Genomic DNA, 25,032 nt, shown 5'->3' on the forward strand with positions numbered 1-25,032 from the left:
GCCCTGTTCATCTTGATGATGCAACGAGAGGCTTTTTACTCATACCCGTGTTTGCACCACACCAGTGCAAGTCCCTCAGGTAAGGACCTGCAAACCCGAAGTGTAGTTATGTGAACAAATTCTTGTGGGACAGTTCATTAACTATTTTGGAAACTTCTTGGACTCTCATTGAAGCTAAAAAAGCAGCAGCTTATTCTTCCTTTGTTGGTGGTATAAAGAGCCTTGCATTTCCTAGATACATATGGGCAGCTGAAAAGCCTTGAATCAATGACCTCATCTAGCTTGTGATAACGTGTTCCTGTAACTAACTATACAAGTCAGAAATGCTGAGTGGGTTTCAGACTTTGAAGGAAGATGGAGTATTCCCCTTTTCACGTCTATAATCCTGTTTCCACTACTCTCTTAGAACATTTTGTTACTCATTCCTCTTCTTCCACTTTCTGCCATAGTTGTAAACACATGGTGGAAGGAAGATTCAGGGGTCTCTTACCTACCTTCCCTGGAGGTATTTCTGTTCTGTGTTCATGGTTCTCAAGTCCCTGCTGCAACATCTGCCTTCTCCCACAGCCCCTTCCCTCCAACATTGATAAGGTGAGTGCGCAGGGAAGATGGAGGTTTAGACAGGGAACCAACAAACCACATAGAGAAGAGAAAGCTATCGTCATTCCTGTGCTGCGAGTTGATTCCCCTCTTTCTCTGTCCTGGATGCATCTTGTGTCATTCTTTTTCTCTAGTTGGAGATAGTGGGGCGCAGTGTGGGCACAGCAACTGGATGCAAGAAGAGATGTTGATTGTTTTTAACAGTCCAGTTTGCCATCTTGTTCCTGTTTCTCCAGCTCCCAGGTGCTGCCCTGTCTGTCTCACACTGTTTACAGATGCTAATTCTTCCAGTTTAAGCTGCTCCCTGGGCAGTATCAACAAGGATTAAAGTTAAAGGGATTCTGTGATACTTGTTTTCCATCTTCTTGTCCCTATGCTCCAGTCAAGTGCTCTTCTCATCCACCTTTGCAATAGCCCTGACCTTTGAACCAAAGGACTCCTAAGTCTAAAGGCCTGGAGTCAAATATTTGCCAATTTTGAGTTTGCAGTTGAAAAGCAAAGTGATTTTTCCAGCAATATTCCCCATTGCTCAAGTGCCTTCTTGAAGCTGGCAGCATAGGGTTGATCTTGATTACTGAAACCAAGTTAAAGATTGTACTGATCTCCACTGACATTTCACCCTGGGAGTGCTGTCTTGAGTTAGCTATTTTGAAATTATTATTTTTTTTAATCTTTGAGTGAGACCATGTGTATATTCTGACTTTTGGTGTATTTCCTTCACTTGAGACTCAAGATTTTTCAGTGTCCACCCCCTGCTTGGCATGCAGCGTACATGCCTGCATGTTACCATTTCAGCCACAGTGTTTTGAGATCAACTATACTAATGCTGCTGCTCTTCTCTAGACCCATAAGTTTTTTGTTTTACGTTTTCCTATTTAGCTTACTTTGCATAAGGCTTCTTTTCATTCATACACTGCATGCAGTGAGTGAATTGTATTAACCCAACCTGTGTTTGGCCTGTCTGTTGCATTGGTGAGCTACACCCACCCAGAAATTGTTCTGATTCATTCAAGCTGTAGGTGAGCTGCCAGTAGGAGCTCAATTTCCAGGACTAGCTGGTTGAGTGAGCTTTGAAGGCCATCTCCAGCTCAGGAGTTCACATTCACCAGGTAAATGGATCAGCCACATCCAAGCATTCATCTTTCCCAAGATGCTAATGTTATCTCTTTATATTGAGGCTCGTGAAAAAGATTCCTGGCACACAGTCTTCTCTTCTACCTTCTTCAGACTGTACCAGAATCAAAACTACTCAGACCTATGGTATTATTACACAAGCTTACCAGGTGGTTGAGCAGTTTCCCTTGACTTTTGGAAAAGTACCAAACCCAAACTATTCGGCACTGGTTTAGGTGTCATAGACCTGTGTCAGCTGGATAAGCACCAGAATAACTGGTAACTGACACTGCTCTGTTTACCATTCCTTCTGTCCCCAATTGCTCATGCGCATTTGCCAATTGCTCATGTTCACATAGTTCTACATTCTTCGGCCTCAGTCATTTCTACTTCTACTGGGAACTTTCTATGATGTCGCATGATGTGGGGGCCAGCTTTTTGCTCAGACTCCTCACTGCTAGAAGAAAAAGCTCACGTTAGCAAGGTGAAATGTAAATATCATCATCCTGTGGTTGGTGTGTGAGTCTCATCCAGAATTGTCGTGGGTTCCCAAGGTTGCTCATGTGGATAGCATATCCTCTGTAGGTTGATCTGGTTTGGCTTCAGGTGCCAAAGTTTGTGAGCCCAGCTGTTAAGATGTAACAGGCAGGCACTTATGCTAATGATAGGGTATGGTTACTAAACCCTGATAACCAGTGGTCCTTTCCAGAATGTTCATGAAGGTGGATAGTCTCTGCACTACCACTGCACCAGTACACCACAGTGAAGTGGTAGTATCATATCACAGCCTGTTCCACATCCCACAGTAATGTTTCTCTTCCTGAATCTCACTTCCTGCCAGCGATATTTTGGAGCCCACTAGGCAATTTGAAGGTTTTTGTCTGTGTGTCAATCAAGAAAATTGAGCAAAATACTAAATTTCCATATAATTAGAGCACCAGTATACCTGGATGACCAGCTGACCTCCCTTTTTGTGCTGGAGAAGGCCAGAACATGCCAGAGCGTGTTCTAGGAATAGATGTGCTGCATGGGTAGAAAACACAAGGAAACAAGCTGACGAAATGCTGATTGGCACACTCTTGGCACCAAATACGGGTTCAAGCTACTTAACAAGGCTGCTGTTTTTCTCAGAGCCTCCTTCCTTCTGATACTGGAGAATATTTCTAGTCCATTTTTAACAGAGCTGAATACTCTCAAATCTTTCTGCGTTGCTCTCATGCAATGGACTTGTTCTCCAGTTCTGTCCTTTCAGTTGTTTGTGTGATGGTCATCATGACTTCAGAGTGCTAATTCCTTAAAGGAAATTTAATACTTCCTTGAGCATCTGTCCTTTGAAAGTTCTTCTGTCTTTGGTCAAGAAACAAGAGTGTTCTCCATACTCTTACTGACCTCAGAGGCCTTTTGGAAAATCTGTACTTCAGTGATTTCAGGCATGTTGAGCAGTATAGGTGTTGTAGTTTATGAAACATAGTTGCCAGTAGTCAGAGGTTTCCATTCCTTCATTCACCTTCAACTTCAACCATTTAAGGTTAGACAGGTGTGACTTGTACGGTATTGATATCATATAGTATTGCATTCAAGGGAACTGTCTACAAGCTGTTCAGGAAAGAGACTGCTTAATGACTCTTGACCTGAGTTGCACTCTTTTGTTTGGTAGTCAGGCCACCACACTTAATTTCCTGCATTTTGTGGTTGGATAAGACAACGAGCAGTTCAGGTTCATGCTTCTCGATCTGTACGATCTCCTGAGTCTTCATGAAAGAGTTGGTGACTGTAGGTGCTTGCCTTTGTCTTCTGCAGCTTTCTCCTCTTAGCTTTGATAATTAGCTAATAAAAAGAGAGTTAAGGGTGCAAATTCTTCAGTCTCTATGATTCTCAGGAAAGGGAGATTATCACAAGCTTTTAGAGGATATCCAGAACTTCCCTTCTCTAGATCCAGGGTCTTCATCAGGATAATAACATTCTTACTCCTGTCAGCTTGCTTACTGCCAGACAAGCATTGCTCATTTACTGTTGTGGTGCAGCTCATGACTTCGTGATTGATGTATAGTGGGAAAGGCTGCCTTACCCATTTGTGATCATGTGGTAGTTAATAGCACTAAAAAGTCTACTAGATGTATATGTCTGGCTAAATGACTGATTTCTCTTTTTGGTACATTTACCATTCCAGTTCCTCTCTAGAGCCTCAACAGTAATTTTTTTGAGATTCCTGCTGGAGCTGATGGAAGCTGGACCTTTCCCTAATTCAGCCAAGGTCTACTTTTGTTCTCTTCCCCCCTCTACTCTGCCCTGGTGAGGCCGCATCTGGAATATTGTGTCCAGTTCTGGGCCCCTCAGTTCAAGAAGGACAGGGAACTGCTAGAGAGAGTCCAGCGCAGAGCCACGAAGATGATTAAGGGAGTGGAACATCTCCCTTATGAGGAGAGGCTGAGGGAGCTGGGTCTCTTTAGCTTAGAGAGGAGGAGACTGAGGGGTGACCTCATCAATGTTTTTAAATATGTAAAGGGCAAGTGTCATGAGGATGGAGCCAGGCTCTTCTCAGTGACATCCCTTGACAGGACAAGGGGCAATGGGTGCAAGCTGGAACACAGGAGGTTCCACAGAAATATGAGGAAAAACTTCTTTACGGTGAGGGTGACCGAACACTGGAACAGGCTTCCCAGAGAGGTTGTGGAGTCTCCTTCTCTGGAGACATTCAAAACCTGCCTGGACGCGTTCCTGTGTGATATGATCTAGGTAATCCTGCTCCAGCAGGGGGATTGGACTAGATGATCCTTCGAGGTCCCTTCCAATCCCTAACATTCTGTGATTCTGTGATACTTGACTGCCATTTTACCCATTATTACCAGCTAGCTTCTGGTAGAGAACTTCTCGGGTTCTCTGACCACATGTTTTTTAAGATGTTCACGGCAGGGTCAGCTCTGAGGTCAGACCAAGATGCTCAGGGTTTCATCCAGTCTTGAAAACCCTCAGAGATGGAGACTGCACAACCTCTGTGGGCAACCTGTGCTAGTGCTTGAGTATCCAGTCTGAACCTCTTGTTTCAAATTGTGCCTATTGTCTCATGTCCTCCTGCCATGCAACAACTGTAAAGAGCCTGGCTCTGTCTGCTGAATGACCTCCCCATAGGCACTGGGGAGCTGCTGTTAGGTCCCCCTCAAAGCCATTTCTGCTATAGGCTGAACAAGACCAGCTCCCCCAGCCTCTTCTCACAGGGCAAGTGCTCCAGCCCCCACCATTTTGGTGGCCTCTGCTGAAGTTGCCCCAGTTTGTCAACATCTTTCTTGTATTGGGGGACCCCAAACTGAATGCAATATTCTGTATGCAGTCTAATGAGTGCCGAGTAAAGGGGATTAATCGCTTCCTTCAATCTACTGGCTGTGCTGTTAACACAGCCCAGGATGCTGTTGGCCCTCTTTGCTGCCAGGGCACACTGTTGGCTCACGCTCAGCTTGCTGCCTACCATGACCAGGAGTTCGTGGGGTTCACGGGCCTGTGTTGTTGCAAGGAGCTTTTCCTGCTGTGGTGCAGGATCTTGCATTTGTCCTTGTTAAATTTTTTAAGGTTTTGTATTGGCTCATTCCTCCAGCCTGTCTAAGGGGAGCCCTGCCCTCCAATGTATCGGCTGGTCCATCCCCCCTACCTCCCACCCCTGCCCGATTTGGTATAATTCACAAACTTCATGAGCAAATGCTGTTAAGCAGTACAGGTCTCAGGACAGATTGCTGTGGTACTCCACTTTTACTGGCCTTCAGATAGAGTATATCCCATTAACCACTACCTCTGAGCCTGAGTATCCAACCCATTTTTTGTCCATTTAATTGTCAAAGCATGCAGACTTTGAGACAGAATATCATAGGAGACAGTCAAATGCCCTTCTAAAGTTGAGGTAAATGATATCCACTACTTTTCTATTTTCCACAAATCCAGTGATTTTATCATAGAAGGCAACAAGGTTGGTCAGACATGATTTACACCATGGTGTACCCATTGGTGACTACATGCTGACTGTCACAATCACTTTCTTCTTATTCCTGTGCCCAGGAATTTGTTTCAAGGGGACTTGCTCTTTGATTTTCTCAGGGACAGAAGTGAGATTGATTGGCCTGTAGTACCCTGGATTTTTCTTTTGACTTTGTCTGAAGATGGGTGCAGTATTTGCCTTCAGTCATCTGGGGTTCTCAAATGCTGAGACTAATGCATTGACTGGCATGATGTTTTAAAATACGATAGAAAGCAGCCTTGCAAGGGCATGGGCCATTTCGCTTATATCCTTGGATACAGTCTGTCTCGTCCCATGGCCTCAGGTGGGTCTGAGTTCTTGCAGATCGTCACTGACTGGATTGTCGTCTGCTGCTGATTGCTCCTCTCCTCCTTGAACCCTGCCTCTAAGCACAGAGGCATAGGAGACCTTGTCAATGAAGACTGAAGCAAAGCAAGCAATAAGTAACTCCGCTTTACCTGTTTCTCCTGTCACTAAATCACCTACCCATTCAGCAACAGACCCACACTTTTCTTGTTCAGCCTTCTATCACTAATGTAACAGTAGAAGCCCTTCTTGTTGCCCTTGACATCCTTGCAAGTCTTAACTGGAGCCGAGCTTTGGCTTTCCTGACACCATCCCTACATAACTGGGCAGTGTTTTTAAATTTCTCCTTTACAACCTGTCCTTGCTTCCACCTCCTGTATGCTGCCTTTCTGCACTGGAGCTCATCCAAGCCAATCTCTTGATACGTCTGCTTGTCTTCCTGAATATCAGGATGAACTGTCCCTGCCCTTAGAGGATGCTGTCCTTTACTGGCCTCTCCACTGATGCTGACACACAGGCTCTCACCGAGCCAGTCACCCATCCCATAGAACAGCTCCGTACATCTGGGCTACTCCTTTACAGAGGTAGCACACCCCCTCGTTGTCTTCCCTGTCTGTCTTTCCTGAAGTATCTGTCCACTGCAGCACTCCAGTTGTGCAAGCCATCCCACCCCACCTCAGTTGCTCCAACAGTGCTGTATTTGCGTGACCACATGTGGAGCTCTCATTTCCCCTGCTTGTTGCCCAGGCTGCATGCATTTGTGTACATACCCTAAAGGTGGACTCCTTCTGCCTTTTTTTTATTCTCTTGAGGTTTCTCTCGTACTTGTTACCCTGTACTGTTTTTCTTTCCACCCCCGTACACCCCTTTGTAACATGACTACAGGTTGTAATCTCACTTTTCCAGTGTTCCTATTATAAAGCTTTTCTCACCAGATTGGCCAGGTTTTTGGCAAAAAGACTCTTTTTTCCCCACTTTGTCAAGTGGATCCCGTCTCCGCCTACCAGTGCTCAATGCTCAAATTGGGTCCTGTGGTCATAAAAGCCTGTTGCTAACCCCAGTTGCAATACACGGTGTTCATCTGCAAGATCCATCTGTTCCTCCTTAAGCCTTTCTCCTTCACTGGAGGCTGTCTGGGTCTCCATGCCTTTGACCCTTTCCCCCTGAGCCATGTTGCTCTTCATACACTCCAGGTCAATAAATAAAAATAATAACAGGAATGGTTGAACTGGTAGGACACATACCAAACAGGAGGAGAAGAGAGGTGAGAGCACTCTCCCTGCAGACACTGGTCAGGGAAGCTTTCTGGTCTCAAGTAACAAAGCACGAGTACATCCATGGTTGTGTACTACACTCCTCACATAGCATTGCCTGCTGGTGTGTAACATTAATTGGTTTGGCAATGAAGGTATGTCCTAAATGATTTTTCCATGAACCTTAATGGAAATGTGGTGGAGAGAATCCATTTTTCCTTGATGACAATTAGGTGCCTAAAGCATAAGAGTGCACCTTTTTTTTGGACTCTGGTTTAAGACAGTGCTTAAGCATAGGCAGCCTTACTGAACTTAAGTAGGAATATCATCTGTTGAAATTTAATTTTTCACTCATATTTTTAGGTATTTCAAATTATTGCGAAAGATACCGTGAAGGTATGAGACTTGTTTTGAACACCTTTGGACCAGTTCCAGAATTTTCAGGTGAAATTGAGCGGAAAATCTGTCAGGTAAGTACAGAGTTGATAAATGCAGTGACATTCAGAACAAAGAACATTAGCTTTTATTTTAACATTTGTACCATTTCAGTTTACAGTTAGGGGTATCTGTAGTCTGTATTTCTTGTGCGAATGTGTCCTTTGAACAAAAAAAGATCAGTACAGAATAATACAGTGCGTATAAGTCCCTTTTCAAAGCACTTTGAAGTTCGTCAAGGGAAAGAGATCTAGCAGGTGAGTAACATTATTACTAGACAGAAGAGTCAACTGCTAACAGCTATGGGTTATTGACATTAAATCCTCCACAGTATTTCTTACCACTTCTGTCCTGTGTCCTCTACCATAACATGCACAGCTCCAAGCTTCCTTTCCTACATGACTTTTCTCCTTGTGTCTTCCTCCTACTCCATCTTCCTGCATCAACCCTGTAGCTTTTTTCTTCTGAGTGTTCTTGTTTTTGTATACTTTACAAACTAGAGCTCCAGTCTGTAACGTGTGCAAATACACATTTAAGTTAAGCATATGAGCAGTCCGGTAAGGTTACCTGCATGTTTAAAGATAAGATCTGTTTAAGTGCTGTGCTGGATTGGGACCCAGTTTGTCTATTAACATTTCTAAGCCCGCGATTTGTTTATACTCACTATATAGGCTGTTCTATATGCTCATAGGAATTAACTGAAGATTTGTTATTTCCTAACTCTGCCTTTTCATAGTTGCCTTTTCTAATGCTTCACTAAAGAACACACGTCTGTGTTGAATCGTTCTTGATTAGCTGTCAGATTAATTCCATATATGGAAGCTTCCTGTCTGGAAGACAGCATTTTTGTTCCTATTTTTTTTTGTTCCTATTTATACAATTTCAACATCAGCTATGTTAAAAAGGAAAAAGATTCTTTTATGCTTAAACAACATAGTCTGCTTATAATAACAATCAATAATAATTGTGGAGTTATTCTGATTAGAAGTTTTTGATTAGTATGAAACATTTTAGGTTTCTTTATGGAAAGCTGGATTCCACTTCAACATCTGTCTCTGTGTCTATTATCTTTGGTCTTCAATGCCAAAGATGGGCTTGCAAGAATCCTCTTTAAGAGTAAATCATTAAACTTTTCTTATCTTACTCCTCTGTCCCCCACCTTGATTTTTTCTGGAGTGACTGCAACTTGCCAATCATTGGTAGCAGGTCCAGGTTTTACCCAGTTTCTCAACACTTGCCTTTTAAACCTAAGACCTCAGGAGCTATTTTGGCAAAGATCACCTTGTGATCTCTACCTGCACTCTCAAAACAGGTTTTTTTCTTTGAAAGAAAACCTCTTACAATATACTAGCTGGCCAGAGGTTACTACCTCTTGTTCACCTTTCAGTGATACATTTAGCTGGCATTTCTAAGACGACTTGGATTATGCACTCATAAATACTTTTTTCCCCATTTTGTTTTAAATACAATTTTTGCATGCTAACTTGTTCAGACTTCTACCTTTGTGTCCTCAAATAATGCTGTACTTTCTCTCCCCCGTATTCCAAGAAACAACAAAAATTGTGATTCTGGGTTTGTTATGTGTCCTCTCCTATTTTTCGATTGTAACTGGCACTCCCAAGACAAAATGTTTTTAATAAACATGGTATCCCTCATTACATTTATTAGGAGCCAGAAGAGAGATCACAGCTTTAAACACACACACACAGGAATTTGGTTCAGAGCTCATTTCAGCTATATAAATAGCCAGGTTGCCTCCTTCCTATTTAATAAAAGGTTATTATCAAAGAGACGAGACAGTGGCTGTGAGGGGCAAACCAAGGGACGAGGCTGCTGCTTTGATGTTTCTGTAGGCACCTTCATTGCCACATTCGGGCCAGCCTTCTGCAAGTGGGAGCACTTTTCTTCTCGTACAGATGATTAGCTCATTTCCAGTAAACCATGTAAAGAATTAGTGGCCTATTGCTTGTGGTAGACTAAATGGTTACTTGGTCTGATGCAGGAAAAGCAGGAAAACAATGCTGGTGAGAAACTTTTTACTCAGAACCTGAGAGTTAATCATCTTAAATTTTCTGTTCCAGGCAATGTCTGAAAAAATTCCAGTTGTTCCAAAAGTCCTGGATGCCAGGAGAAAATGGAGAGATGAATGTCTTACTGGTCTTGCTAAACTGAAAAAAGAAATGAAGTCTGACTGAGGTGCACCTTGTCTAAAAGGAGAGAGCAAATGAAGAGCAGATCTTCATAAAAAGGGGAAATTTTTTGTCATGGATGAGACTGAATGTGCAACCAATGATATGCACAACTGAAGAGACCAACAAAACATTTGGTCCAAATTTGTCATGATGTAATTCATCAATAACTGGAAAGAGTTATTAAAAAGTTCAGTTAAAATTTATCAAATTATTATATATACACATTAGATGTGTAAGCATTAAGTAGCTTTAGCAATATTAATATTGTGCAATGCTGGAACACAGTCATGTTTTAAATAATGCATTTTTCAGCTTGCTTAGGAATTCAGCACTTGAACAATATTTGCTTATGCAGGGATCTGAAATAGGCAAACATCAGCTGTTTGTCACTGGAGAAAATAAGCCCTCACCCACCAATCACTGCAACAACGAGGTTAATTTGTAAAGCACTGACTGTAGATATGAGAAGGTTGTGTTGAGCAAAGAGGAGATTCACTGGCTGGTGAGCTGAGACCTCAATAGCAGTAAGGGTCACTTTAACTTAGCTCTGTAACTGTTCCACAATGTAGGGGAAAGAATTACTCCTCCTTTCCCTCCCTTTGGCACTTCTGTACCTGTGTGATGATCTAAATGTGAGTAAATAGAGCAGAATTCCTCCCTCATACCCTGCCCCTGGTTCTGTAAGACTTACCAGAAACCTACTCGGTCTTTAAGACCATGCACTTGATACCCCATGGCTTTGCCTCTAGCTTAAGTCAGATGTTTGATGCTGGCCATTGGCATTGCTGCGTAAATATGTGCCCCATTTTAAGACTTGTCTATGAGAAATATGAGATTTTGATTTTATAGCTAGTTTGGGAGACAGTAAGGTGTAGTGAATCGGTCTGGACTCTCTCCCAGGCTACTCCATGATTGAGTGATCCTGGGAAGCCAGTTCACCTCTCTGTTGCCATGTCTATTTTGTACATTATCTAAAGCAAGGAGAGCTGTTTTAGGACTTGGGTAGCTGAAAGGACCCCAAGTATCTGCTATTTTGCTCCCCTACAGAGGGAAAGATGCAGTGGCTTAGATTTATGCTTCACTGCTGCCCTTCCTACAGGAGACACAGCATCTGTGTAAGGACAGAGTATACACCTGGAAGTAGTAACATCTTCAGTTGCTGCAGTGGCGTGTTTCAGTCCGCAGCAGGCAAAGTGTATGTAAAATGATTATATGTACCCTGTAATAGAGTTGGACTTTGATCTGAGCTGGAACCTTGGGTCATTATTGTTATGCAGATAGTAAGGGTAACCTGAAACAGTGCATTGCACCCACACGGCTCGAGTTAAGCGTTTCTGAATTTGTGCTAACTGGTCATGTAGCTTCGGTCAGAGCACAGATGCAGGTGTTAAGCTGTCATTTTGCTAATGCTCAGCTCAGGGGCATTTCAAATCTTGTTTTTTTACAGAGGGTGCAGCACACAAACAGGTTATTGAAACTTAATTAGTTGCCATTTTGAGCTGAACAGCAGAAATGTCTGTGTAAACATACCAATACCACTTATTTCTGCTTAGGTCACAGTAAAAGAGACCCAAGATAAATCGTATCACTTGACATAAGTGGTGGGCCAAGAACACACCCCTGGATGTGGAACATGGGGTGGGAGGCATAATGCAGAGGTTGTCCTGTGCTCCTTTATAAATCAGTGGAGAAAAAGGGGAATTTGTAAGCTCAATTTATTTTATCCCAATATAGATCTAAAATTGTCAGGTTTCTGCTGTTGCTTTTTATTGCCGCAGCAACTGGCTCAACCTGCATTTAGAGATCTGAAGTTGGGGAGGTCAGTCCTCGCTCCTGTTGCCTTATTAAGCAATAGTAAAGGAGTTATGGGGCTGATTTCCTCACTTTAGGTATGGTTTTGTATTGCAGACAAGGCCATAGAAGGTTCCAATTACTTTGAGGATTAGACCTGTTTTGCTATGAGCATATAACATTGTCATAACTAATTAGCTTGCCTTGCTTCTGTTTGTTCTGAGATATTTTAAAACGCAATCATGTCATCAAATATTTGCCTCCATCTTTATTATTGGCTTATGAATAAAATATTTTAATGAGGAAGGTATTAACTTCTGTGCTCCAGTGTGATATTTTAGTGGTAGCACTACATAATATGTCTTTAGAAACCAGTGCCCTGGTAAAATAATTTGTGGAAGTCAGTGGGAGTAAACAGACAAGAAATAATGTGCACTCTCTTATAGTTCATGTGTTGGCGACCAGTTGCTGCAGACGTGGGACTCTGCCCTGAGGGAATGGCTTTCTGTGGGGGGAAAAGCACTCTGGAGAGTGCCAGAGCACTTCTGTGCGGTGAGCAGCTCCTCCGCAGGGTCTGGCATACAGCAATGCTCGCCTTGGAGCACCAGTTCCCACTCAGGTTCACAGCTGCAAGTTGTGGGGGAGAAGCTTGACGAAAAATGTATTTTAGGTTAGGATTTGACACTGTGGTGGGTTGACCCTGGCTGGACGCCACATGCCCACCAAAGCCGCTCTGTCACTCCCCTCCTTAGCTGGACAGGGGAGAGAAAATATAACGAAAGGCTTGTGGGTTGATATAAGGACAGGGAGAGATCACTCACCAATTACCATCACAGGCAAAACAGACTCGACTTGGGGAAATTATTTTCATTTATTACCAACCAAATCAGAGAAGGGTAACAAGAAATAAAACCAAATCTTAAAACACCTTCCCCCCACCCCTCCCTTCTTCCTGGGTTCAACTTCACTCCTGATTTTCTCTGCCTCCTCCCCCCAGGCAGCGAAGGGGGACGGGGAATGGTCAGTTCGTCACACGTTGTCTCTGCTGCTCCTTCCTCCTCAGGGGGAGGACTCCTTGTACTCTCCCCTGCTCCAGCATGGGGTCCCTCCCATGGAAGACAGTCCCCCACAAACTTCTCCAACTTGGGTCCTTCCCATGACTGCTCCAGCGTGGGTGCTTCCACAGGGTGCAGTCCTTCAGGAACAGACTGCTCCAGTGTGGGTCCCCCACGGGGGTCACAAGTCCTGCCAGCAAACCTGCCCCAATGTGGGCTCCTCTCTCCATGGGGCAACAGGTCCTGCCAGAAGCCTGCTCCAGCGTGGTCTTCCCACGGGTCACAGCCTCCTTTGGGCATCCACCGGCTCCAGCATGGGGTCCTCCATGGGCTGCAGGTGGATATCTGCTCCACCATGGACCTCCATGGGCTGCAGGGGGACAGTCTGCCTCACCATGGTCTTCACCACGGGCTGCAGGGGAATCTCTGCTCCAGTGCCTGGAGCACCTCCTCCCCCTTTTTCTTCACTGACCTTGGTGTCTGCAGAGTTGTTTCTCTCACATATTCTCACTCCTCTCTCTGACTGCAATTGCTCAGGGTTTGTTTTTCCCCTTCTTAACTATGTTATCACAGAGGTGTACCACCATCGCTGATGGGGTTTGGCCTTGGCCAGCAGTGGATCCATCTTGGAGCTGGCTGGCATTGGCTCTATCAGACATGGGGGAAGCTTCAGCACCTTTTCACAGAAGCCACCCCTGTAGCTTCCCCCGCTACCAAAATCTTGCCACGCAAACCCAATACAAAAGCACACAAAATTACTAATTGGTAAATGCAACAACTACTGGAAAGCATTAGGAAAAGGCAGCTAGAAGAATGAGATGGGCTGTCCTCATCCCAGGGACCTGTACCCCATTCACAATTAATCCCCTTTATTCATCAGTCATTAGACTGTGTCTGAATCCTTCAACCAGCTTGTTGCTCCCTGGTACAAGAAATATTGGACAAATGGTAGGGGAGGCCCCCGAGATGGGGAGGCTGGAGCACTGGTCCTGCAAGGAGAGGCTGGGGGAGCTGGGCTTGTCCAGCCTGGAGCAGAGACAGATTCAGGAGGACCTACCAGCAGACCCCAGTGCCTGTGGGGAAGTCATCGAGGAGACAGAGCCAGGCTCTCTAAATTGGGGCTGGATAAGAAGATAAGAGACAATGGACATAGTTTGAAACACGAGTTTCAGCCTGGATGTAAGGAGACATGTTTTCCCCCATGAGGATAGTCAGGCAGAGGCACAGGTTGTCCACAGAGGTGGTGCAGTCTCCATCCTTGGAGGCTTTCAAGTCCTGACTGGATGAAGCCCTGAGTGGCCTGGTTTGACCTCAGAGCTGAGCCTGCTGTGAGCAGGAGGTTCCACCAGAGACCTCCTGTGCTCCCTCCCAGCCTGCATTAGCCTGATTCCAAGTTTTCTTTGATTTTTGGCCTATTTTGTATCAGAAATGTTGCTCTGGCTTAAGTCAATTAACTCCAAAGACTGTGTATAGATCAGTTCAAATTGTCACATACGTTGAGAGGACTTTTTAACCTAAGTCATAAATGAAATTTAGGATGGTGTGAAAGGTTATAAATAAACCTGCATTCAGGTTTTTCCATGCATTTTCCTGGGCAGATTAATATAATATCATTAAATTGTCACAACCTTTCACATATCAAGAATTCCTTCCAGGAAAGTCTGAGCCACCAAAAATCCCATGTTGGTACCCAGGGGCCATCCCTCCTGGTGATGGATAAATGCTCCATTCACCTTGTCCAGCATCTCCACTGCTCGGGGCTGCTGGCAGGAGCCGGGTTTGCAGGGAGGGGAGGGATCCCTGCTCTCTCCCCCCAATCCTCTCTCCCTTTTCATTTTTTCCTTTACCTTTCCCTCTTGGTTCTCAGCTTCTCATAAAGGTCCATCACCAACCTCTTCCAGGGTATTTAGCTGACAGTTTGGACAGAACTGCTAATAGGTTTGCTGATTGGACAGTGAAGAATCCCTTCTGGGGAGCAACTTGTCAGAGCTGAACAAAGATGCAAATCGCAATTCAGATGAATTAATTGATTTAATTATTTCCTTCAAATTTGTCTTACTTGTTTTATCCCATTACTTTTTTTTCCTCAAATGCAATAGACTTCTTGGGATACATTCCACCCGGTATTTTACGACGACTCTTTTGGAATTAGCACCAGCAGTCCTATAAAGCTGCAGAACTACCACAGATATGGTAAAATATTTATTTTGTCTGATTGTCAGCAGAAGAAGCAATAGTTGCTTGAATGTTCAAGCAACTATTTTATGGTAAACTATGAGATATTTTGGAACAATTTATCTTGTGGTTTCTTTTTTACAGAATTGCATATTTTAAAATCCTGTATTATTTTTAATCAAGTTACACCTATAGAATGTTCTAAATCCCTATCTTTGTTACACTGTGGTTTTCTCTGTTTTACCAATTTGATACTTATTGTTTTAGAATAGAATAGAATAGAATAGAATAGAATAGAATAGAATAGAATAGAATAGAATAGAATGGTTTGGGTTGCAAGGGACCTTAAAGATCATCTAGTTCCAACCCCCCCTGCCACAGGCAGGGACACCTTTCCTCTAGACCAGCCTCATCCAACCTGGCCTTAAACACTGCCAGGGAGGGGGCAGCCACAACTTCTCTGGGCAACCTGTTCTAGTGTCTCACCACACTCACAATAAAGAATTTCTTCCTAATATCTAATCTAAATCTACCCTCTTTCAGTTTATGATGTGTACTTTACTATTAGTTACTGCTGTTTATTGGAAGCAGAGTCCAATGTGTTCATACCAAAGCCTTTGATTTAATGCTATTGGATCACGTGTAAGGTAAGGAAGAAAGGGCAGATGATGCAGGGAAATACTCACCCACTTCCCTAAGGGAAGTCCAGTATCTGAGTTTCCTACATCTCTGAGTATAACGGAAGTAGTTTGCAGCTTGCAAAGCAGCCATATGAATTTACTTTCCCTATTCTGTAGTTATTCTTCTGTTGAGTCATGATAATAGTTTGAACATTAAAGTGTGAGTATTTTCTGATTGCCACATTATCTAATTGGAATGGTATTAAGAAATTGTGTTGTCCTATCTATACCATCTTTTAGGCAAAAATCAACTGTGCTTCATTAGGGAAGCAGGATAGTGCTTGTGGTGCTTGTTATAAAAATGGGAAAAATCATTTTGAGACAAAATTATGTTATTGTCAGCCTCAGTTTTTCAAAAGAAAGATGAGATAGATACACTGCCGGTGCCGATGTGGCTACGCGTCAGGATTGCATTGCCATAGTGTGGAGTTACAAAAAGGTCTTTGAGAACATGTAACTGTGGTACCATTGCAGAGACGGAGATACGGGGGACAGGAGACCTCCATGAGAAGAGGAGCCCGGCAGATGTGAACCTGGCAATTAGTGTAAGTGTCAGTAGGGAAAACAAATGGTCTTTTGCTTTCAACAGCCTACCAGGCCCAAAGGGAACGTTTCACAAATTAATTTGGATCTAGTTAGAGTAAACAAGTGTAAATGAATAGGTTTGCTCTAGCTGCCTGCTCATCTACTGCCATTCCCCCAAGCTCCAGTCATGGTGGCAGGGTAGCCCCTGCTCACCCATGCCTCCCGTTTTTCATGTGTATGTGTGTGTGCTATTGCAAATCAGTCAAAGTGAGTGGAAAGACAAAAACTGACCCCAGGGGAAAACTCATGTTTGATTTGGTAAGGTTCATATCCAGCCAACAGCCAAGGATTTCTTTCCATTCTTCTCTGTGATTTCAGAAAGAAGAAGGATTCCTCCCTTCAGCGCGTTATTCGGAGGTAAGTGGTGATGCAGCTTAGAGCACACCGTGTAGAGTTACCCATTGACTGGTATTTCTTACAGTTCATTTTTCAGGCAGAACTTTCTTCTCACAGAACCACAGAATGGTTGGGGTTGGAAGGGACCTCTGGAGATCATCTAGTCCAACCCCCTGCCAAAGCAGGTTCCCCCAGAGCATGTTGCACAGGGTCATGTCCAGGTGGGTTTTGAATATCTCCAGAGAAGGAGACTCCACAACCTCCCTGGGCAGCCTCTCTGGACAGAGCCAGTGCTCTGTCACCCTCAAAGTACAGAACTTTTTTCTCATATTTAGATGGAACTTCCCATGTTTCAGTTTGTGCCCATTGCCCCTTGTCCTGTCACTGGGTACCACTGAGAAGAGTCTCCTCTCTTGAGATTTTTCTTTTATTGTACAACTTTAATTGGAAGAGTCATTTGACCATTGAATACAAGCTAATATTCATATATGAATAACGATAAATACTGATTTTTATAATAAGGAATAGCAGGGAGATAGATAGGAGCTTAAATCTGGTGTATTCATTTGAATGTGTACATTTAATCATAAAAAAGCAATATTCAAATGGCAAGATTTAGGTGCATATCTTAATACTCACGGAGGCTTAAATATTACTTACAGCATGTGCTGGGAGCACACCAGTAGCAAAGTATTACTCACCACTATGTCCATACAAAGCTATCCATTGGGAAGAGTGAGTACCTGCATCCTCCAGTGCTGCGTGTGATGCCGTAAGGCACAGAGCCGTGGCTACACAGACCTCTCGCTTCTTTTATAAACGGGAGGTCGGAAAAGAAACTAGCGATTTAAATAGCAAATGCTTGTCATATCAATAGTTTCATAAGAACTGGGGAAAAAAATGCTAGAGTGCCCTTTGGAGGCAAAGCAGGGCAACCTTGAATGTTTGACCCCCAGAATTTGCTCTGAAGCTCCGGTTTGCAGTTGCTGATACGTGGTTGTGAAACGCTCTGAGGATGGTTTCAGCTGGCTCCAACTGCAAGCCAGCTGCAAGCGAAGCCATGACCAAATGCAGCTGGACTAGCAGTTGTTTGTATACAGCTCATCAGGTCCCATGTCCTCCTGGCTGTGAGGAAAAGCCTGCACCACCCCTATGGGAGCAGAGCGAATTTCAAGGAGAGCTGTTGGAAAGGGCAGTTTCCACCAAATTCAGTGGACTTTTGACATACATCAAACTGCTTTGTTTTCTAGTTTGCTAGAAAACAGCATGAATTATTCTCTTAATGTATATTCAAAGAAATGCTCCATGGGGTTGCACATCCCTCAGCGTTGTCCCTTCTCTCTCTGACGATTTTTGTTACTTCAGCGAGGATGGATTGCCCATCACCAAACACTGAAATGGAGGGATGCTTGGAACAAAATGGCACTTAGTGTGCATGGGATTTCTTCTTGGACCCGAGTATGAAATGGAGATTTTTAACGCATGGCTTTGTAGACTTCTTCCAGCTACTTGGATTCCAGACTTGTATTTGCAAGAAACAGAGATATATAAGATGCAGAATCATCCAGAAACTTGTTTTCCTTTATCTATGAATAAAATGTAGTCTAACATGGAAAGGTCAAGAGCCCATACTTGCATATGGATATAGGAAAGCTTTGTGCAGAAGCTGAGCTTACTTTTTTAAAAGATTCTATAAAATAGAGCTGTAACTTTGCCCTAAATTGGATGTTTGATCTGTTTAGCTAAAGCCTAGATGATGACTACTATTGTAGTATTAATGTACTGCCCAAGGCCTCCATGAGGGTCCAACACCTCTGTGTTGGCACAACAAGCGGACATGTTTTCCAACAGAAAACATTAAAAAGCCTCTGTAATGTAAAACATTGTGAAAACCTTCCTTTGCATTAGTGATGTGTTTACATTTTAACATCAGGTCTTGCACTAATTTTTCCAGTATGGTAACAGTACATACTTTCCATATGATGCCATGTTAGCTTGTTCTTGGTTGGCTTTAACTGGTAATACTCCTAAGGAATGCAATGGAGGCATTTTTTTGCAGCCCAGGGAGAAAGTGATGAAGCTGGAAACTGTCACTCTGGTATTACTGAAGAAATGAGGTTGTCATTTCTAGGTCTAGAACTACATGATCTTTAAGGTCCCTTCCAACCCAAACCATTCTATAATTTAGCCAGGAATTCCCAGGAACTGCCTTGATTTAACTGGTTCTTCTGAAAGAGAAATCTTTTTTGTGTGTGTTTTTTTTTCCTTGTCTTGCCCAATAATCATTTATACATAAATTAAAACTGGCATTACCAGTGGAAATGGTTTACCATTGCCTTGTACTTCAATCCAGCAGCTGCCAAAGTGAAAACCTTGGCAATTTCCACGTAGCGCAGATGAGTTCATAATGTGTGCATTGCTCCTGCACGCAGCAGCAGCAGCACTTGTATAGCAAAGCTACTGGTCAGCTTTACTCCCAGCTGTGTTGCTGTGGAGCTTGTATTTTCTTTTTAAACTTTACGTAAAAACTTAATGGGGTGCAATCTGTCTACTGACTTGTTAGCAGTAATACAGAAAGAGTTTCTGTGCACTTAAAAACAAATTACTGGAATTATTGCTGTAGCACACAGGTGGCAGACCAAGAAGTGCAGCGATTTCCACATTCCACAGCACCTTCCGACCACAAAACCAGATTTTTCTGATATTACTCAGCAGTGTCATTTCATACCCATGCAGTAAAGGAAAGACGTAATTGTGCCCTTTCAAACATATGGGGCAGTGGAAATAGGGAATTGCGTAACCGGGCAATTTAACCGAATGGGCAGTGCCTGTGCTTGATCCGTATCATACAGAAGCTTATGGAGTAGCATGAAGTAGCATTGTGTAATTCTGTAAACCAGAAATGTTTCTTGCATTTGCTTTTGGTTTTCCTTTTTCAGGAAGAAAAGTTAATTACAAACATCATCTCCCCCCATCAAAATCTGTATCAGTGCATAGTAAAAGGTGATTACAGAAGTCTGATCGATTATTAAAGTCTGCATATAGCTTCAGTTGCTGAAAGAGACAACATCATACTTCTCTAGACTGTTGTTTACAAAACAAAAGCTATTAAAAATAAGGCTTTGAGAGCAAAAAAAAAATATAAAATACAAATTTTCTAACAAGATGCAGGTATTATTTATATTACTACAAATAAAAGCATATTTCATTAAGTAATAACCCGAGCTTATGTTTTAATCTGATCTTAGTATCTGAACAGTTTATTAGCAGGAAAACCATTAGATAGGGTTTAATGCAATCTTATTTAATCATCAGCAAAAGTGAGATATGTGTTTGTTAGTATTGCCCGGGTACACCATATGAACAGTGCTTACTGTGTCTGCATAGAGCTTTTGGTTTCAAGTCTCTTCTTATAAAAATTACAGTCCAGACTCCTCTGCAGAGTGCTCCCTCGGGAGAGCGCTGCCCTACCAACTCATCACACTTACTGCCATAAAACTGGCCGTGACAACCGTCCACACAGCGGTCGCTGACTGTATCCTCAGGTAATGATTGCCATGTCCACCCTGTTAGCAATCCCATCTCCATGCATATGCACAGCAAAAGAAAGTGTGATTTCCAGCTGCCACCTCTCCTGTCATCTGCTGATGAGTGCCTTGTGTGGACCTTCCTCTGATTCCCAGCTCCTGGCCATGCTGGTGCAGGTCTGTAAATCAGCAATGTGGGCAGCCTTGCCCACGGTCCTGGGTTTTTCTCCATTTTTTAGCCCCGATGGGTCCGTGTTGGCATCCTGCCCAGCTTGCTGCACTGTTTCAGTAGGAAAGGAGTTTTGGCTGTAATGTTTAAATAGGCCAGTCTGCCCAGCCCAGCTCATAGGAAGCCCAGCCACAGCCTGTAGTGTAGCTAGAAACGGACGTTAATAGTTCCTCCTCATTCACCTGTCTTCCAGCCTATATTCACCTATAAAATAATTTTTTTCCTTCCAAAATAATTTACCTGCAAAAGTTCAGTGAAGTCCCTCTGCCCTAGCACTGTGCTGGTCCAGGCCCTCTGTTCCATGATCTCTGCTGCAGCTTGTCTGATTTTCCCCAATGCAGGTCACTGCCAGCTGCCACCCATCTGATGGCATTATTTCCATGTGAGGAAAGCTTGAGAACTTGCCATGAGACAAATATTCATCTTATCAGCAGCTTGTGGCTCTTTTGCCAAGATGTGTGTAGTTGTAGGACCTTCTTCAGGTAGTCAAATCAAAGGCTCAGAAACCTATATTATCATAATTAAAAGGCAGAGGTGATCACTACTGGATGTTAGAACCTACAAGAAGGGCTTGAATATGACCATGGTCATGATTTATGAGTAATATGGCATAAACAACAGAGATAATTTGGAAGCTGCCTAATTAAGGCAGTGTTGAGAGACTTCTAGAACCAAGACCAGAACTGAATAAAGCTCAGCTACCATGGGAAGATTGGTATGTTTATCATTAAGTCCATAGCTGTCTCTTACTTTTAGTGACACTCAGTGAGCTTATTTTCAATGGTGGCACTGGAACTGCATTACTGTGGTTGCTTCTCATAACTCCTCCTTTTTGGGTACATTTCCTCAAGAAGGTTCTCTGAGGGAAGCAAGACCTTGTATTTTCTAGCCCTTTTTTAATATATGATCATTTGCATGATATCCAAGCTCATGTAGCCATATGGTTATATATTGCACTTTGTTATATTTCTTCTTTTTCCTTTTTTTTTAAACCTTCCATTGAATTGTCCATTTGCCATTTACCACCCACCTCTGTTTCCACGTTAGTCTCTTCTGATTACCTTTTTATTTATTATTGATGTTTCTCAGCTGCTCAGAGGATCATCTTTAATTTCAAAACCACCCATGTGGATTAATTGCTACCCAGATGTTGTACCAACCTCCCACTCCAGCCTCTACAGGCAAGCTGAGTTTGTGGCGACTACTGATTATTTTCGCTCAATAGATGGGATCCAAATACCAGCCTCTGGACATCTAGACCCTGCTTGATCATGGTTGACATCTCAAGGGCCTGTTTTGGTTGCTCCTCAGTAGCACGTTGTAGTTCCCCAGGCACAGCCCAGCTGCCCATTGGCAGCAACTCTGACTCACGTTCCTCATGGGAGAGCGCCGGGTGCTGCTGGCAGTGGAGAGCCAAATGCAGATTTTTCCTAGTCTTCTCTGTTGACAGGGGTGTTTGGCTTCTCCGATTTAATCTCATTATATGTTCCAAGATGAAGCTGCTCCCTGTTTTATAGCTGACTCAGTATTTATCTGTCGACTCAGTGCCTGCTGAGATCATTCGTGATCCACTGCTCTGTGAGCCTTAAAGTTATTGGCTGAAGGCCCTTTTAAACCACAGGGGTTTTATATTTGGACCTAGAAGGCACAGGGTGATAGAAGCAGGACCCTGGTGGCAAGGGTGGTCCCTGTAATGGGGGACATTATGTCCCTTTTCTAGGCTTCCAGGGCAGCTCTTCTCCCACCTGCCGCCCCCAGCTCCCATTAGTTGCCTTTTCAACTCCTGGGCGGCAGAGACCCCACCGCAGGCGGCATGCGTGGTGGATGTATCAGGCTGCTGCGCGTTGCCCTCACTTTTATCACCCTTACTGGTGCACCTTCTCTGAGCCCCTGTTCCCTCCAGCTCTCACTTCATATTCTTTCTTTATATTCTCCAGCCATGACATATATTTTTGCTGGTTTCTAGGCCTGTTTGGCAAATACTGTCCTTCCAACCATGGTTTTCTCAGGGAGTCCTTGCTCTTTTTATTACTTGAACTATTATTTACACATGGTTTTTGTGGCATATCCTACAGTTTCCCTGAAGAAAACTAATTTTACCAGATTTGTGACATCTGTTCCTCCTTTTTATTCCTTTTGTGGTGAAATTATGAAATGCTTAATATATGCTTCTATTTCATAGAATCATAGAATGGTTTGGGTTGGAAGGGACCTTAAAGATCATCTAGTTCCAACACCCCTGCCATGGGCAGGGACACCTTCCACTAGACCAGGTTGATCAAAGCCCCATCCAACCTGGCCTTGAACACTGCCAGGGAGGGGGCATCCACAGCTTCTCTGGGCAACCTGTGCCAGTGTCTCACCACCCTCACAGTAAAGAATTTCTTCCTAATATCTAATCTAAATCTACCCTCTTTCAGTTTAAAACTGTTCCCCCCTCGTCCTATCACTCCATGCCCTTGTAAAAAATCCCTCTCCTGCTTTCCTGTAGGCCCCTGTCAGGTACTGGAACGCTGCTAGAAGGTCTCCCCAGAGTCTTCTCTTCTCCAGGCTGAACAACCCCTATTCTTTCAGCCTGTCTTCATAGGAGAGGTGCTCCAGCCCTCTGATCATCTTCTTGGTCCTTCTCTGGACTTGCTCCAAGAGCTCCATGTCCTTCTTATATTGGGGCCCCCACAGCTGGACGCAGTACTCCAGGTGGGATCTCACGAAAGTGGAGTAAAGGGGCAGAATCACTTCCATCGACCTGCTGGCCACTCTGCTTTTGATGCAGCCCAGGATACGGTTGGCCTTCTGGGCTGCAAGCACGCACTGCCAGCTCATGTTGAGCTTCTCGTCAACCATCACCCCCAAGTCCTTCTCCTCAGGGCTGCTCTCAATCCATTCTCCACCCAGCCTGTATTTGTGCTTGGGATTGCCCCAGCCCACATGCAGGACCTTGCACTTGGCCTTGTTGAACTTCGTGTGGTTCACACAGGCCCAGCTCTGAAGCTTGTCAAGGTCCCTCTGGATGGCATCCCTTCCCTCCAGCGTGTCGACCGCACTACACAGCTTGGTGTCGTCGGCAAACTTGCTGAGGGCGCACTCAATCCCACTGTCCATGTCGCCGACAAAGATGTTAAACAACGCTGGTCCCTATACCGACCCCTGAGGAACGCCAGTCGTCACTGGCATCCACTTGGACATCGAGCCGTTGACCGCAACTTTTTGAATCACTGCTTTTGTGAGTCTTTTTCTTGGTCTGGATATGGAACCAGCTACAGTCACACAAACTCCATCCTTGGTCAAAATACCCAGCTCGGGGAAAACCACAGTAGCTGGGTGGAGAAAGTATAGTCTCCACAACTAAATTGCAAGCTGGCTTAATTAACGCAGATTTATTAGGGAGAATTTTATGACAGTATGTTTTCACCTTTGGCAATAATCTAATAGGCAGCACGGCAGATAGCACAGGACTGAATAACACCCTGAGTGCAGCCCAGGACAGAGGGAGGCTGCACTAGGACATCCTCAGGATCGTGCCAGCATCTCCTTCACTGCACAGGACGATGGGCAACAGTCCTGGCCCACTCTCATTGTTTCTTTCTGCCATTTATTCATACACAGTGTGCTTTCTCCTGGCAGACTTCTTTTCATTTATACCCTCATCTAGTTCCTGCCCTGCTACCCTATCTTTTGCTTTTTTTTTAATCCATGCCTGTTTGGGGGTCCCTTACAATCTCCCTAATTTTTCAGCTGCCCACTCACTGCCCAACTCCATCTTTGCATTGGTGTTTTTTCCCCCAGTGCAGCTCTCCGTGGAGGCCAGCAGCCATCTGGGTCATCCACCCTCCCAGGGGAAGGGGGTTGGAGATGGCAGAGGGAACTTCTGCGAGGGCTGCACAGGAGCCTGGTCTGAGGGTGACACCTTGGCAGAGGTTGTTTACTCAAGCCACAGTCTCAGCCCTGAGCCTGCAAGATAGAAAATCCTGACTGGAGACCAAACCCCTGTCACCCTAAGACAGCGATAAGCCAAGCAGATTTATTACCTGCTGCTCATACTTCCACATCTCCTCCTTCTAATGCCCATAATTTTGGCTGGCAGTTATTTTAACTGTCCACTTGGTCATGAGCTTTGCTCTTTTTTAGGGGCATGGAAACCATCTTCACATATTTATCTACACTCTTGGGCTCACTGCTTATGAAATAAGTTAAAAAATATTTTTCAAGCTTTTACAAGATTGTACAAAGTTCATCCTAGGTGAAAATACAAGCATCAAGAGAGTTTGATCCACAGGTTAGTTTTTTAAAAAAAGTCTTCCTAAGTGTAAGTTAAGCAACTGAACAAGCTATTTAGAGCAGTTGCAAAGGTCTTGGAGTTCTTTTAGGAGAGGTTAGATACAATCTCTTGGAGATGATGCAGATATAGTCAGTACAAATAAGAAATCCTTCATCCCTATAAACATGCAAATTAAAAACAATTAAAATATACAACATTGTGTAATGCTTACTATAAGCATACACCCAATGATCATGCAGCCAATTAGTTTATCTAACGAAGAGACCAGGAGGAAAACCAAGAAAAAGGTGGGGTGACACTTGATGATAATAAGTAAAGGCTAGCTCTGAGAAGGTGGTTTCCAAAGCAATATTTTGGGAGCATTTCAGGTCATTGTAAGAAAAAAAGAGCTTACTGTAAATAAGACAAATATTCAAGGAAGCAATCCAAGATAGAGTGGTGGTGGGCATCACAGAAAGGCGTAAGCAAACATG

General features: G+C 43.8%; 1 protein-coding gene across 3 annotated transcripts in view; it reads left to right on the forward strand.

Moving 5' to 3' along the window:
- The window catches only part of CRYL1 (crystallin lambda 1), a 71,916-nt gene extending 59,899 nt beyond the window's left edge, over window positions 1-12,017 (forward strand). For all 3 annotated transcript variants that reach the window (XM_068395622.1, XM_068395621.1, XM_068395620.1), the window contains 2 exons: window positions 7,639-7,745; window positions 9,792-12,017. In XM_068395622.1, the coding sequence (XP_068251723.1) occupies window positions 7,639-7,745; window positions 9,792-9,905 (221 nt within the window). In that variant the 3' untranslated portion in view covers window positions 9,906-12,017. The remainder of the gene's footprint in view (window positions 1-7,638; window positions 7,746-9,791) is intronic.
- Window positions 12,018-25,032: the final 13,015 nt, after the last annotated feature.

Source organism: Nyctibius grandis, chromosome 2 (genome assembly GCF_013368605.1).
Source record: "Nyctibius grandis isolate bNycGra1 chromosome 2, bNycGra1.pri, whole genome shotgun sequence".
Taxonomy (NCBI): domain Eukaryota; kingdom Metazoa; phylum Chordata; class Aves; order Nyctibiiformes; family Nyctibiidae; genus Nyctibius; species Nyctibius grandis.